The 15,635-nt window shown below is 44.6% G+C and overlaps 1 protein-coding gene across 1 annotated transcript in view; it reads left to right on the top strand.

The window, feature by feature from the left end:
- KCNH5 (potassium voltage-gated channel subfamily H member 5) overlaps window positions 1–15,635 on the top strand; it is a 178,340-nt gene that overhangs the window by 140,827 nt on the left and 21,878 nt on the right. Inside the window, exon 10 of the mRNA XM_035116477.2 lies at window positions 1,028–1,224. Within this exon, the coding sequence (XP_034972368.2) occupies window positions 1,028–1,224 (197 nt within the window). The remainder of the gene's footprint in view (window positions 1–1,027; window positions 1,225–15,635) is intronic.

Genomic DNA, 15,635 nt, shown 5'->3' with positions numbered 1-15,635 from the left:
TTCCAAATACGTTTCCCCGTAGTGCTAAAAACCCTACGAGATAGAATGTTCTTTGAATCCAGATTCTTCCCTTGCGTGACACAGGGGAGGAGAACCCTGTACTAATGTCCCTTTCTTCACAATGTTGTAGGTTTTAACACCGAATCCAAACGCTGTGGCACGGCAGTGCTTTTTCTTGCCTCGGTTTCCCTGGCGTACAAATGAGGATCCATCATTTCCCTTTTGGCAGGCATCTAATTAAAAGGAGGGTGGGGATATAACAGATGCCTTCTCTGCAGTTTGCCACTCTGCGCAACTTTGGAACAGTGGCTATTTTTAATGTAGCAGTTGGTGAATTAAATGAGGTGAAACCTATTCCGGTTTCTGCAAGAATCTCCCATAAATATTTATTTTCAGGGCTGTGTGGATTCTATGCATCTTTAGAATAGCTGTGGATGTGTCAGATCCAATATTTGTCATGATCTCTGGATTCATGCAAAGGTTTTCTTAACCCTGGGCCTTGGCCCAGTATACCTGAAGGAGCGTCTCCACCCCCATTGTTCAACCCGGACACTGAGGTCCAGTGCCGAGGGCCTTCTGGCAGTTTCCTTACTGCGAGAAGTGAGGTTACAGGGAACCAGGGAGAGGGCCTTCTCGGTAGTGGCGCCCACCCTGTGGAACGCCCTCCCATCAGATGTCAAAGAAATAAACAACTATCTGACGTTTTGAAGACATCTGAAGGCAAACCTGTGTAGGGAAGTTTTTTAATGACTGATGTTTTAATGTATTTTAATCTCTTGTTGGAAGCCACCCAGAGTGGTTGGAAAAACCCAGCCTGATGGGCAGGGCCGTCCCGCTCCGTTCTGCAGGGGTCTCTGCTCCCCCTTCCAAAATGGCTAAAATCAGGGTGCAAAGGGGAAGTTCCCCCCCCTCCAACCCAGGTTCCCACCTTCTTCTTCTGTCTGATCCAGCCAGTCCAAACCCGATTCCATGTGGGGCTCATGACACCAGGCATGTTTTAACTGAACTTTCCCTGCTGCTTCCCCAGGTAAAGGCGATGTGTTTGGTGACATCTTCTGGAAGGAGACGACTCTGGCCCACGCCTGCGCCAATGTGCGGGCCCTGACCTACTGCGATTTGCACATTATCAAGCGGGAAGCCTTGCTGAAAGTCCTGGACTTTTATACAGCTTTTGCAAACTCCTTCTCCAGGAATCTCACGCTCACCTGCAATCTGAGGAAACGGGTAAGTTATCGTCGTTTTGATTTTGATGGTTAGGCATTCATTCGCGGATCACGTGCTTCTCAAGGAAATTTGCAAACCTATGGTAAGACAGAATACTATTGAAAACACAAATGCAACACGCAGTAAAGAAAGGTTTAACAGCAATGCAGAATGAACACTTAAGGCACACATACAGGTGAAACTTGGGAAAGATCAACTGTCACAAATGAGTTTGAAACAGCCCTTCGGTTTTTTGGCTGTGTGCCTCTAGCTGATCATGCAACCCAAATCTTTATATAAGGGAGCCAGCTCCCCATCATCCTAACGTCCACCTCGCCAAGCACAGGGAGCAGCAGTGGGTCTGAAGCAGCCAGGGGGGAAGGGAGAGACTCGGAGGGAGAGAGCAGCCAGCATGCGGAAGGATGGGAAAGCTCAGGGGAGGAGATATGTAGGCAAGGGCTCCAGGATGCTGGAGAGCCCTTACACCGCTTTGGCCAGGAGGAGGCTGAGAGGGCATCGCTCCTTCCGGCGCAAAAGTTAAGGAGAGGACCGCGACGCAGGTCAAGGGGGAGGCGTTTTGGGGTGCCCAAACTACTTTGCTGGCGTAGGAACAGACGTACGCCATTGTCGGATTCTGGTTCAGACTGAGAGGTCATGTTTTAAGCTGTCTCTGCACTGTAAATACTATGCACAATGAAAGTCTTTAAAGACAAACTGGACTCAAGCAGAGTTACTCTAGAGTAGCCACCACGACCCTCGGACATGTACCCTGTTTCTCATATTTTAAGACATACCCATAAAATAAGCCATAGCAGGATTTTTAAGCATTCAAGGAATATAAGCCATACCCCGAAAATAAGACATAGTGATAGGCGCAGCAGCAATGCCGGCCGCGGCAGGAGGAGGAGGAAAAAAATAAGACATCCCTTGAAAATAAGCCACAGTGTGTTTTTTTGAGGAAAAAATAAATATAAGACATGTCTTATAATATGAGAAACACGGTATCTTTATACCCGTGAATAGGCTTAGAGGTGCCTTAAGAACAGAGTGTGTCAAAAAAGAGTGCCTTCCTGTTTATTTTATAGTTAAGCCGCAGATCTCCCTGTCAACTACCCTCTGTGGAAATAATACAATATCTACACATGCATTAGCTATTAACAATATGCCTTTGGGACTGGGTTCTGAGATGCTTCATTTTTATGCAGCTGGAGGGGGGAATGTTCTTTTTTTATGTGGGTGTTCCTAAAACCATATTAATGAAGGTCATATAAATGTTATCTGCATGAAGAAATCTCATAATTGTGATGAATAGATTTATGGAGCATTAACTCTGGGGCTTTTATGGCTGGAATGAATTTTTCTTTTCTCTGTAGCTCTACTTTTTAATCGTGAGATAAAGAAGTTTGTAGCAGGCAAAACCAAACAAAATGTCCTCCAAATATTATAGTACGCTGTAATGCAATCCCCACACAGATGGTATCGGTGGTCCCTGTGAAGTAACTTCTGCAGAGCACCAGGTGTAATCTCAAAAAGGTGGAAAAACCATACCATCCATTAAGTATAGGGTCACTTCCTTTAGATCACTGGACTTCAGCTGGAGGGCTGGGACTATACCACTGGTAGCATTGTAATGGTTATAGTGGACTGTGACCAATAAATGTAACAAATGGCCTGCTCCAAAGTGGGTTGCAGCAAGAGCCCTCCCACCATAGGAAAAGGTTCAGAAAGGGGTCCCCAAATGCATGCTTGGGTCAGAAGAGTGGATCCTGGGTCAGAAAAAGGCAGGCGACGACTTCTCCAGATGTCATTGGACTACAGCTCCCATCAATCCCAACCACCACGGCCAATGGCGAGGCGTGGTGGAAGTTGAATAGCCCGCCTTCATTCTAATGTCTCAAACAAAAGGTTGCATTTTTGCATTTTACCTCACCCCGCCTCCTTGAAATGCAGCCTTGACAGCCTGAACATGTGTGCCACATTTAATTCCAATATTTTGATCTTCAATGTACAGTGGTACCTCGGGTTAAGAACTTCATTTGTTCTGGAGGTCCGTTCTTAACCTGAAACCGTTCTTAACCTGAGATACCACTTTAGCTAATGGGGGCTCCCGCTGCCGCTGCGCCGCCGGAGCACGGTTTCTGTTCTCATCCTGAAGCAAAGTTCTTAACCCGAGGTCCTATTTCTGGGTTAGCAGAGTCTGTAACCTGAAGTGTCTGTAACCAGAGGTACCACTGTAGTTGTCAGACTGGAAACCAACAAGCCAAGAAAGTTTACAAGCAAGGCTCCGAAAGAACCGAAGGCCTCAGTTAGGCCAAAAAGCAACCACTAACCGTTTCACAATCAGCTTCATTGGATTGCCATGAGTTCCAATGTTATGAGAGAGAGAGAGAGAGAGAGAGAGAGAGAGAGAGAGAGAGAGAGAGAGAGAGAGAGAGAGAGAGATTGCATGAATGTGCAGGGAAGGATCCTTTTGTGTGCCGAGGCCATCAGACATCCCCCCAAAATAAATCACACCACACACATAATTTTTGTTTGGGTTTTTGGCATTAATTTTGGCCACCACTTTATTTAAATACAATTTTAAAATTTGAGGCATTGGTTAATCTTCTGTCCCCCGCTTGGGTCAGGACCAGCTCCGACTTCCCTATCCGTATAGGGAAGTCAAGAACACTTCGTGGGAGAGGAGGTAGCTGTGTCCAGGCACTCTCTCCTCGACCAGAAATGTTCCCCAAGGCTCATGCTCTGTAATGGCCCCAGCCCCGCCCGTTGCAGGGGTGTATGGACTAGAGCCCCGGAGCCCCAGGATTCCTTTAACGGAATACTTCTATGTGGAGCAGCATTTTACTGAGGGGTAGGCACCTCTATGCCATACCCCTCCACCAACCAGGAATTATTAACCAATGACTAACCGCCAACCTAACAAGTTGTGACGATTTGCTAAGCAGTAGGCAAAAACCAAATGGCAACAGCCAATCAGCCAAATGGCAAAATTCCTACTGGGCCCCTGCAAGAGGCGACCCCATGAGAGGCAAAGCAATGTCAGGCTAAACCTTCAGGAAAAGCGGCAGGCGAGCAGAAGTGAAACTGGACTGCAAGACGCTGAGAATATAATGGGCACCTCCTGTCAATCAAAAATGGCAACATACTTCCCCCCCCAGCAACCAAAACCCCCCAATCACTCACACTCTTACATACTCTAGTCCCTCCCCCACCCAGAGGAATATCTTTTGGCCCGGCCACAAACATTGCTCTCCCTGATAGGAGAACGTGCTTTCTCTATCCACTCTCTCAATGCCATGCATAAGTCTATGGACCTCGATCATGCCTCCTCTTACCTTCAGGGGGCAGTCTCTTGATCGCTTGCCTTGCCCTTTCCCAACTCTGCAGCATCCTTTTTGAGGTGAGGCAGCCAGAACTGCACACAGTATTCTAAATGTGGTTGTTGCACCCTAGACTTACATAACAACATTAGAATATCAGCAGTTTTATTTTTTTATTCCTGCATTGCAGGGGATTGGACTAGATGACCCTTGGGTCCCTCCCAGCTCTAAGATTCTATGATTTCCAGTTCCATCCCTAAACGATCCCTTTCCTAACGATCCCTAGCATGGGACCTGCTCAGACAATATGGAGATTGCTGAATACCTATGGTCTGCCTTCATATAACCATCTGCTTCCTGAGCTTAGACCTGGGCCCTTAGAGAGATGGGAAATCAGGGGAGGCGAGAGACATTATATGGCTTTTACCATTTTTTCCTGATGGCTAAGGTTGCTCCATTCTTCCACAAGCTCGTTTGGGCTGTGTATGTCACTACGCAGCGCCATTAGCTTGTTTTTGGAACTAGCGCACCTCACCACCTGCATTCTAGGACTCATGTCTCTGCAACATCAAATTAGCTCAAGTATGATTTCTCTTGTGAATCTTTTGCCGCTTGCTCCACAAGGCAAGAGCACGTAATGACAAAATAAATTACACACTGCATTTTTTATTCTTTAGTTCAAATGATGGTAAAGAGACTCTGCCAAACAGCAACAAGAGAAATGTTAGCTGGCGTGTTGGCTGGTTTCTCAGCTCTGGTTTGACTGTGCCCAACTTAAGGGGAAAGATTCAGTGACACGTTCTAGACGTGCCTGACTTTGAACCCTTTCCAGGGACCCAGCTTGCAACTGTCAATACTTTTTGTTCTCAAACAGTTATTTGCTCTTGCAGCTGTTAGAGATAAGGACTCGAAACATGTGCAGTGCTATTATTATTATTATTATTATTATTATTATTATTATTATTATTATTGGATGTTTTTAATGTTTGGTGTTCTGTTGTGCGTTTAATTCTGTTGGGAGCCACCCAGAGTGGCTGGGGAAACCAGATGGGTGGAGTATAAATTATTATTATTATTATTATTATTATTATTATTATTATTGGATGTTTTTAATGTTTGATGTTCTATTATGCTTTTAATTCTCTTGGGAGCTGCCCAGAGTGGCTGGGGAAACCAGATGGGCAGGGTATAAATAAATTATTATTATTATTATTATTATTATTATTATTATTATTATTATTTGTCACCCATCTGATTGGGTTGCTCCAGCCACTCTAGGCTGCTCTCATCAGAATATTAAAAACACAATAAAACATCAGCCATTTAAAGCTTCCCTATCAGAGGTAGCATTATTATCAATTTACGATGGGCTGGAAGGTTCGCAGGCTACGAAGGACTTGCTCACATATTTATTGACAGCTGCACAAGTTATTATAGCTAGGAAGTGGAAGAGGCAAGCAGAATATAAAATGGTATAAAGAGGTGTGGGATATTGCTATTAATTATAAATTAACATGTGCCATTAAGGTAAGACAGGAAATATGCAGGAGAAATTATTTTGAGGAGATATGGAGGGGGTTTGTAGAATTTGTACAGTTAAAACAGAATAGGGTCAAACCATCGCAAGAGGTGTTGAAATTTCTGGAGGTTGGATAGTTAGAATGGAATGGTATTGGTGGTAGGGTGCACATTTTTATTCTTATTTATTTGTCAAAATAAAATTAATAAAATTAATAATAATAATAATAATAATAATAATAATAATAATAATAATAATAAAATTCCCTATACAGAGCTGCCTTCAGATGTCCAGATGTCTTCTAAAAGTCAGATACTGTAGTTGTTTATTTCTTTGACATCTGATGGGAGGGCATTGGCATTCCACAGGATGGGTGCCACCACCGAGAAGGCCCTCTGTCTGGTTCCCTGTAACTTCACTTCTCGTGGTGAGGGAACTGCCAGAAGGTCCTAGGAGCTGGACCTCAGTGTCTGGGATGAATGATGAGGGTGGAGACGCTCCTTCAGGTATGCAGGGTCAAAGTTGCTTAGGTGGGACATGTTCTGTCCCACCATGGCTTGAGGCTCAGGAGAAGCTAACTCAGGCATCCCCAAACTTCGCCCCTCCAGATGTTTTGAACTACAATTCCCATCTTCCCCGACCACTGGTCCTGTTAGCTAGGGATCATGGGAGTTGTAGGCCAAAGCATCTGGAGGGCCGAAGTTTGGGGATGCCTGAGCTAACTGCACCAGAAGCACTTACTGGCAGGGAAGAGTTACATCCAGGTTGATTAGGACCCTGGACAGCACCCTGTGAAAGGTAAGGAAAAATGTTGCTTCAGCATAGCAATGAGGCCTTGTTAAAGCTGGTTGTTCTAGTCCAGGCATCCCCAAACTTTGGCCCTCCAGATGTTTTGGACTACAATTCCCATCATCCCTGATCACTGGCCCTGTTAGCTAGGGATCATGGGAGTTGTAGGCCAAAACATCTGGAGGGCCACAGTTTGGGGATGCCTGTTCTAGTCCTTCTGTTGGCTCCACCCCACTGAGAAGCTTCCTGTGTTCTTAAAGGGCTGTTGCCCAATTCTGAAGCTGTAAGTGCTTATGGTGTAGTAGTGAGGACTAGAAATAGAAATACAGTCATACCTCGGTTTAAGTACGCTTCGGTTTGAGTATTTTCAGTTTAAATACTCCGCGGACCCGTCTGGAACGGAATAATCCACTTTCCATTACTTTCAATGGGAAAGTTACAGGTAGGTAGCCGTGTTGGTCTGAGTCGAAGCAAAATAAAAAAATTCCTTCAGTAGCACCTTAAAGACCAACTAAGTTTTTTTTTTTTGGTATGAGCTTTCGTGTGCACGCACACTTCTTCAGATATACTTGAAACAGAAGAGTCAGACCCTTATGTATATACAGAGGGTGGTGGGGGTGGGTGGGAATGGGTGATGGGCTGATGGGAGTGGTAAACCTGTAGATGGCTGTTAATGACTGCTGATGACTGCAATTGGTCCTGCGGGGAAAAAGCAAGGGCTGAGGCGCTAAAGAAAGCTTGATCATGCATAATGAGATAAGAATCCTATGTCTTTGTTCATCCCAGGTGGCTCCATGGTTTTAAGCTTGGTAATGAGTTCCAATTCAGAAACTTCTCTTTCCAGTCTGTTACTGAATTTTTTCTGTAATAAAACAGCTGCTTTGAGATCTTGTATAGAATGTCATGGGAGATTGAAGTGTTCTCCTACTGGTTTCTCTGTCTTGTGGTTCCTGATGTCAGATTTATGTCCATTTATCCTTTGGCATAGGGTTTGGCCTGTTTGTCCAATATAGAGAGCTGAAGGGCACTGTTGGCATTTGATGGCATACACAATGTTAGAAGATGAGCAATTAAATAGTCCTGAGATGGCATGTTGGATGTTGTTGGGGCCAGTAATGATGTTGTCAGGGTGTATGTGGCAGCAAAGTTGGCATCTGGGTTTATTGCAGGCTCTGGTACCAGTGTCCATGTTAAGTCTGGTGGCTGTATTATTGTTTAAACTCCTCACCCACAACTCCTCACCCACAATAATACAACCACCAGACTCACGGCCCATGGGTAGAAACTGTTCTTTAACCTGTTGGTTAACCCTTATCATGCTTCTATATCTCCTGCCCAAGGGCAGGAGATTTAAAAGGTGCTGGCCAGGGTGTGAGTCATCCCTGATAATGTTCCTCGCTCTTCTGAGGCAACAGTTTCCCGCGATAACATCTAGCGGACTCAGGGGACAGCCCTGATATCGATATCGTGTTCAACGCGGACAGTGTATGACCCAAGTCAGAGAAGGGAGGGAGGCCATGCCTTCTGGCCTGGAAGGTCCTGGAGTGAGGAACACTGGCTTCCTGAATGGTGCCACATCTGCCTCCAAGTCTTCTAAACACAAGGGAGAATTGAGGACAAAGAACATGTGAAGAAAGAACACAACAAGTGGTGATTCTGGTTAAAGATCAGCTGGGAAAGCCTATCCGTACAAATACGTATACCTGTACAATTGTTTCCTGAAAGTTCCCATAATACACCACATATGCAAAGATGCTGTTCTACTCCCTTTTTGCAGGATATTAAAGCCAAGCATAAGTCTGAAATGGGGAGCTGGAACTGAAGCCCATCAGGATTGGTGCTGTGAAAAGGCAAGAGCAGGCACCCCCAAAGTGCGGCCCTCCAGATGTTTTGGCCTACAACTTCCATGATCCCTAGCTAACAGGACCAGTGGTTGGGGAAGATGGGAACTGTTGTCCAAAACATCTGGAGGGCCGAAGTTTGGGGGTGCCTGGGCAAGAGACAGGCTCCTTCAGGTTGTGGAAGCTGCATCCAAACCAGGCCAGTGGGTCATGGCAAAAACCATCTCCCACTCCACCTCCACCTTTTGCTCCCAACAATCACCCCCCCTCCAATATAGAGCAACAGCAGGAAACATAGAATCATAGAGTTGGAAGAGACCACAAGGGCCATCCAGTCCAACCCCCTGCCGAGCAGGAAACACCATCAAAGCATTCCATGTGTTGTTGTACTACAGGCACGTCCAACTCACAAGAGACTATGATCCACTCCCAGGATAAAAAATCTGGAAGTGTTCTACCCATGAAGGGGGTGGGGGGTGGGAAGTGAAAGGTTTTTTAGGGTGAGCAAAGCCAAAGTTGTTGACCTTTTTTAGGGCGGGAACCAACGTATTTGAACTTTTTTTAGGGGGGTAAAACCAAAGTTGTTGATCTTTTTTTAGACGTGGGTGGCGCTGTGCTAAACCACAGAGCCTAGTTCTTGCTGATTAGAAGGTTCTTCGGTCCCTGCTCCTGCCAACCTAGCAGTTCGAAAGCATGTCAAAGAGCAAGTAGATAAATAGGTACCGCTCTGGTGGGAAGGGAAAACGGCATTCACGTGCACTGCTCTGGTTCGCCAGAAGCGGCTTAGCCAGTCATGCTGGCCACATGACCCGGAAGCTGTCTGCGGACAAACGTCGGCTCCCTCGGCCAGTAAAGCGAGATGAGCGTCGCAACCCCAGAGTCATCGCGACTGGACTTAACAGTCAGGGGTCCCTTTACCTTTACCTTTAAGTTATTGACCTTTTTAGGGGGGGAATGGAAAGTTGTTGATCTTTATTGGGGGGAGAGCCTAAGTTGTTGAGTTTTTTTTAGGAGAGGGAAATCGCTCACCTAAAACAATGACGCAGCCCTGTCAACTACTTTTGTTTTCTAACCCATTTGATGTGACGGACTACCACAGCGGCAGGGGGGGGGGGGATGGGGAATTTCCTTGCATTGCTTTTCACTTCCACCAATACAGAGGGGTCCCGTGATTGACCACAATCAACACCGATCGACCGGGGATAGACCTGTCGATCGTGGTTGACCGGTTGGACATCCCTGTTGTACTACAATTCCCACCAACCCCAGCTAGCATGTTTCAGTTAAGCCATGCTTGGAGGGGAGCATGTTGTCTGCCCATGTTCCAGAGCAGGCATCCCCAAACTTCGGCCCTCCAGATGTTTTGGACTACAATTCCCATCTTTCCCAATCACTGGTCCTGTTAGCTAGGGATCATGGGAGTTGTAGGCCAAAACATCTGGAGGGCCGCAGTTTGGGGATGCCTGTTCCAGAGAATGTATTTTGCAGGCAACTGAGCTACTGCAGGCGCAGTTCGGCTTGATTATGGAGAAGCTATATTTGCCAAGAATCAATGTTGTTTCATTTTTGCTCACCTCTCAGCAGCCCTTGAAGGATTTTTTTTTAATGTTCTAAAATGTCATTGTTTTCAGCACACAATGCTTGGGGGGATGTCTTTATTTGAGTCTCAGTTATTGCCAAGTCCCTTCTTTGCCATCCAGTTTGCTCCTGGTAATTAACCTTTGCAAAGTATGTGTGGGTCTTCGTTAGCTACTAAAAAAAAAAAGCATCGTGATTGTGATTGTTAATTATTTACATAGAGCCGCCCAGGGGCACAGCGCTGCCAATAAAAGAGATCCTTTGTAACAAAGTGAGTTGCCTCTGCGAGGCGTAGCATTTAAAGCTGCAGGCTTGAAGGGCTTAACTGGCAAATTATTTATTTACTTACAGTTTTCTTCCCCTGCTGTTTTAGCTGCCGTCCCCAAAGGCAGCTCACAATAACCAATCATGAGACAGTCCCTGCTGTGGGGTTTGAATTCCAAAAGACATGACAAGAAAGGAAAGGGGGTTGGAAGGGAGAAGGAAAAAAGCAAACTTGGGCACTAGTTCTTCGTTACAAAGTTCTGGTAAGTGTTCTCTCTAACAGGGATGGGTGCAGCAAGCTCTCTGCCGTTGCTTCGTGTCAGCCCAGTGGATGGGATCAGCCGTAACACTGTGGGGATGTGCATAGAAACTAGGATAGGATATATTTCTTAGATGTTATCTTTCCCTACTCACGTTTGCAGTTCAGCAGAGTACATCACTTTGTCAGCAAAAATAAGGAAGCTGTTGATATGCTAGCTTTAGCCTTTTAATTTAATTAATCCGGGATGCTTTGCTGCAGACTGCATTTCCTGGTATCTCTCTCCCTTAAAACAATAAAAACGCGAAACAGTCTTCTTATAAGTAAAGGTGGATTCGCTCACTCATTTTCACAGTACAGTGGTACCTCTACTTACGAATTTAATGCGTTCCGAACGCACATTCGTAAGTTGAAAAAAATTGTAAGTCGAATCCCATAGGAATGCATTGGGAGAAAAATTCGTAAGTCGAAGCAACCCTATCTAAAAATTCGTAAGCCGAAAAAATCCTATCTAAACCGCATCCAACATGGCGGACTGAGCTCCGTTCGTAAGTAGAAACATTCATAAGTAGAGTTATTCGTAAGTAGAGGTACCACTGTATATAAAAGGATGTCATATAGAGGAGGGAGAAAGGTTGTTTTCTGCTGCTCCAGAGAAGCGGACACGGAGCAATGGATTCAAACTACAAGAAAGAAGATTCCACCTAAACATTAGGAAGAACTTCCTGACAGTAAGAGCTGTTCGACAGTGGAATTTGCTGCCAAGGAGTGTGGTGGAGTCTCCTTCTTTGGAGGTCTTTAAGCAGAGGCTTGACAGGCATATGTCAAGAATGCTTTGATGGTGTTTCCTGCTTGGCACGGGGTTGGACTGGATGGCCCTTGTGGTCTCTTCCAACTCTACGATTCTATGATTCTAAATCTGATGCACTCAGATCTGATTACAGCTAGGAGGGGGCCCTGGGCAAGGTGCCTCCACCCCCACCCCACAAAAGCACTGGCAGATAGGGAAAAATTAAATGCAGTTTACATTCAAAGGCAAGCTTTCTTTTGCATGTTTTGAAACAATATGGACACTGAAAGGCAGCCAGTCTTGAAAAGCCAAATTGTGCAAATTCTGCAGTGCAGTTTTCTAACAAAGTAATGTGTACAACAGGGCATATACTAGGATAAAGTGTGCATATCTATGTGAAGATTAGCGAAGATAAGATACGAGGGAGCTGTGTTGTGCAAAAACATGTATGTTAGGGAAAAACTGCACACAAAAATGTGTATGTTAGGAGAAATGTGTTCCAAAACGCTGACAAATTTTCAAGGGGCTTTAAAAAATAAACCACAAGCAGATGTGAAATGTGAAAAAACTGAAGACTTTGGAGATGGGCAACAGAGAGAAACTGAAATCGACATATTCAGTCATCTCTAGTGTCTCACAGCATCCTAGAGCAAGAATTTAAACGACTGGTGCCAACTTATGTGTAAAGCTTAACCCATAAAAATCAGTGAAAGAGAGTTCTTGGTTTGCTAAAAGGTTTCCGTTTGATTAGATTTTATGTTTATAGGCTCCTCGTGCCGATGCCATTAGGGCAAAGTGATAAATCAAAGATAAACGGCCCACTAGCCTGTAGTCTTGTCTTCGGGAAGCTGAATTCTCACGCGTCTATGGAAGATGCCAGGGATCAAGGCATGTTCGGAGGGCATGTGATGCCACAACCTGGCTGAAGCTACGCCAGCCGGTCTGGAACACAGAGTGCTGCTTTCTACTGAGTGAGGCCACTGGTCCATCCAGCTCAGTATTGTCTACACTGAACAGCAGCAACTCTCCAGGGTTTCAGAAAGAGGGCATTCCCAGCTCTATTCAGAGATGCCAGGGATTGAACCCAGGACCTTCTGTATGCAAAGCAGATTCCATACCACTGAGCTACAGCTCCCAAGGCAGGTTCAAACTCGAGTACTCAGAGAACTCCCTTCTGTTCAGAAAAGGGTCTGTTATTGCAAGCAGATTTTTAAAGAAAACTCTCACCAGAATAGATGATGATAGATAGATAGATAGATAGATAGATAGATAGATAGATAGATAGATAGATGATAGATAGATAGATAGATAGTAGATGGATAGATAGATAGGTTTTCTTCCTCTTAAGAGCTATAAACTGATTTATAGTGTTTGTTGCAGTATATCAGAGTGTGTCTGTGTAGCTCTGCATGAGTACTAGGGCAGAACTTTAGTACTCCAGGGAGAATTTGGTTTGATTGACAGCCAATTGTCTCTTCTGCTTCTCCCAGGTGCAAAAAACAGCCTAGAATGGGCGCGAGGAAGTGTTTTTCAGTATTTTGTGTTTGTTTATTTTGTTTTTTTTTATCTTGCATTTTTTATGGTGTGAACCACTCTGGGATCTGCAGTTGAAAGGTGGTGTACAAATTTAATTAATTAATCAATCAATCGATTAATTAATTAATTAGCAGTGATCATTTGAACCAGATGCTAGATTCTTGGGAGTCATTCTCGGCCCTTTAATATGGGAGCATCGATCAGAGGTAATGTTGGTTGTAATACAAATGCCAGCCCAGGAAGAACACAAGAAACAATGACCTTCCAAAACAATGTGCTATTTTTTATGGGCAAAGTATAATTGGATCCTAAGGGAAACATTGCATGCATTAAGTTTGCTGAAAAATTAGGTAGGGGGAGCAAATGGAAGAGTTCTTGGTATAACTGAGTCACAACTGGAGTTCAGGAGTTGACTGCATTCCAAGAAAGGCGTCTGGAAAGGCTATGTCAAGACTTGTGGTGAAGAACTCTATGTGCAAAGTAAGACATTTTAATAAATCTGTTGCTAAGCCTGCCCTGGACCTCACTTATTATTTACCAGAGACACCAGCTTACAAGGGTGATGGAGGGAGGGGCCGGGATGGATCCAAACTTGGTGGTCTGTCAGGGTTCAGGGAAGCGGGTTTCTCCCCTGGTGGCAGTAAATAAGCAGATCAAACAAAAAGAGTGCTTTTACCAGATAAGTTCTTTAATAATCACAGCAAGAGACAAAGGAATGCATATCTCTCTCAAAATGGTGTTGCTCCCAGTAAAGGTTTACCCCTTCTGTCCCCATTAATCTATGTCAGACACATCCAACTCTCTAAAGACTGTGATCTGCGCCCATTATAATAAAACTGGCAGTGATCTACCAATAGTTGTTGAGTTTTTTTTAAGCAGGGAGGGAGCAGAGTTGTTGAGCTATTTTTATGAAGGCTTGACAAGAGTCGTGGATGCTTTAGTTGAGGTTCCTGCATTGTAGTGGGTTGGACTAGATAACCCTTGGATCCCTTCCACCTCTGCAGTGCTATGATTCTATATAATAGTCATAATAGAATCATAGAATCATAGAGTTGGAAGAGACCACAAGGGCCATCCAGTCCAACCCCCTGCCAAGCAGGAAACACCATCAAAGCATTCTTGACATATGGCTGTCAAGCCTCTGCTTAAAGACCTCCAAAGAAGGAGACTCCACCACACTCCTTGGCAGCAAGTTCCACTGTTGAACAGCTCTTACTGTCAGGAAGTTCTTCCTAATGTTTAGGTGGAATCTTCTTTCTTGTAGTTTGAATCCATTGCTCCATGTCCACTTCTCTGGAGCAGCAGAAAACAACCTTTCTCTCTCCTCTATATCAGTGTTTCTCAACCAGTGTGCCTCCAGATGTTTTGGGACTACAACTCCCATCATTCCTGACCACTGGTCTTGCTAGCTAGGGATGATGGGAGTTGTAGTCCCAAAACATCTGGAGGCACACTGGTTGAGAAACACTGCTCTATATGACATCCTTTTATATATTTGAACATGGCTATCATATCACCCCTTAACCTTCTCTTCTCCAGGCTAAACATACCCCCAGCTCCCTAAGCCGTAATAACATGGCCAAGCATTATATTAGGGTAAATTGCTTTGAAAAAAAATGTGTACATTAGGCAAAACTTCACACTGAAAATTCAGATGAATTTTCATGAGGATTTTTTTTGGGGGGGGTAACTAAATTACAAATTAATGTAGGGGACTGAACTGGAAAAATGGAGAGGAATCACAATTTGACTGATCTGCATGCCCCTCGTCACAATAGTTTAGGAGTAAATGTCAAATTTGCAACTGTTTGGCAAATTTTGAACTGTGTCCAGATGCAAGCCTCTTTTTTTTACCCCCCACCCCACCCTTTTATTTGCATACGCCAGTATTTGAGAAGCAAGGATTAATGACAATGTGGAAAAGGCAATTATCTTTGGTATATTTCAAAGAAGCCTGTGGAGGACTATCTGGCAAGAAAATCTCTTTCTGCAAAAGCACCGGTTTGAAGGAGGGCAGGTGTTTATGCAAGGGATCAGCTATAATGTTGCAGTCAGCTCATTATATAACCCAGAGCAGGGCGCTCTCTCCCCCCCCCCAAAAAAAAACATCTCCTCTTGCAATTTAAGGGCATTGTTTTAATGGCAAAAATGTAGCTTTTCATACATGGAGGATTATGCTGAATTTATTGGGAGGGCAATTTAAGCGCCAGCGGGATAGTTTGTTTTAAAGGCCGGCTTGCAAATCAAAGCAACGCAACCTGAGAAAAACAGCCAGTTTAATAGCAGCTAAGAAGCTTCGCTTTGGGTCATCCATTAGCCGCCCCTAGACTTCCAATTAATAAAACGAGAGGAAGGTTTTCATGAGAAATAAGGGGAAGAAAAGAGCCAGAAGCTGGATTTTGCAAGCACTCGCAACATTGGTTTATTTCGTTCACTGCAGACACAACCCAGCCACTTTCCTGGTCCGCAGGGGCAGAGCAAGGATGGGGCAGGAGCTGAAAGACTGAACAGGGAAGCAAGACGTTTGGGGAATTCA

The sequence above is a fragment of the Zootoca vivipara genome, chromosome 1 (assembly GCF_963506605.1).
Source record: "Zootoca vivipara chromosome 1, rZooViv1.1, whole genome shotgun sequence".
NCBI classification, from domain to species: Eukaryota; Metazoa; Chordata; class Lepidosauria; order Squamata; family Lacertidae; genus Zootoca; species Zootoca vivipara.
This window is presented reverse-complemented; position numbering and strand designations above follow the sequence as displayed.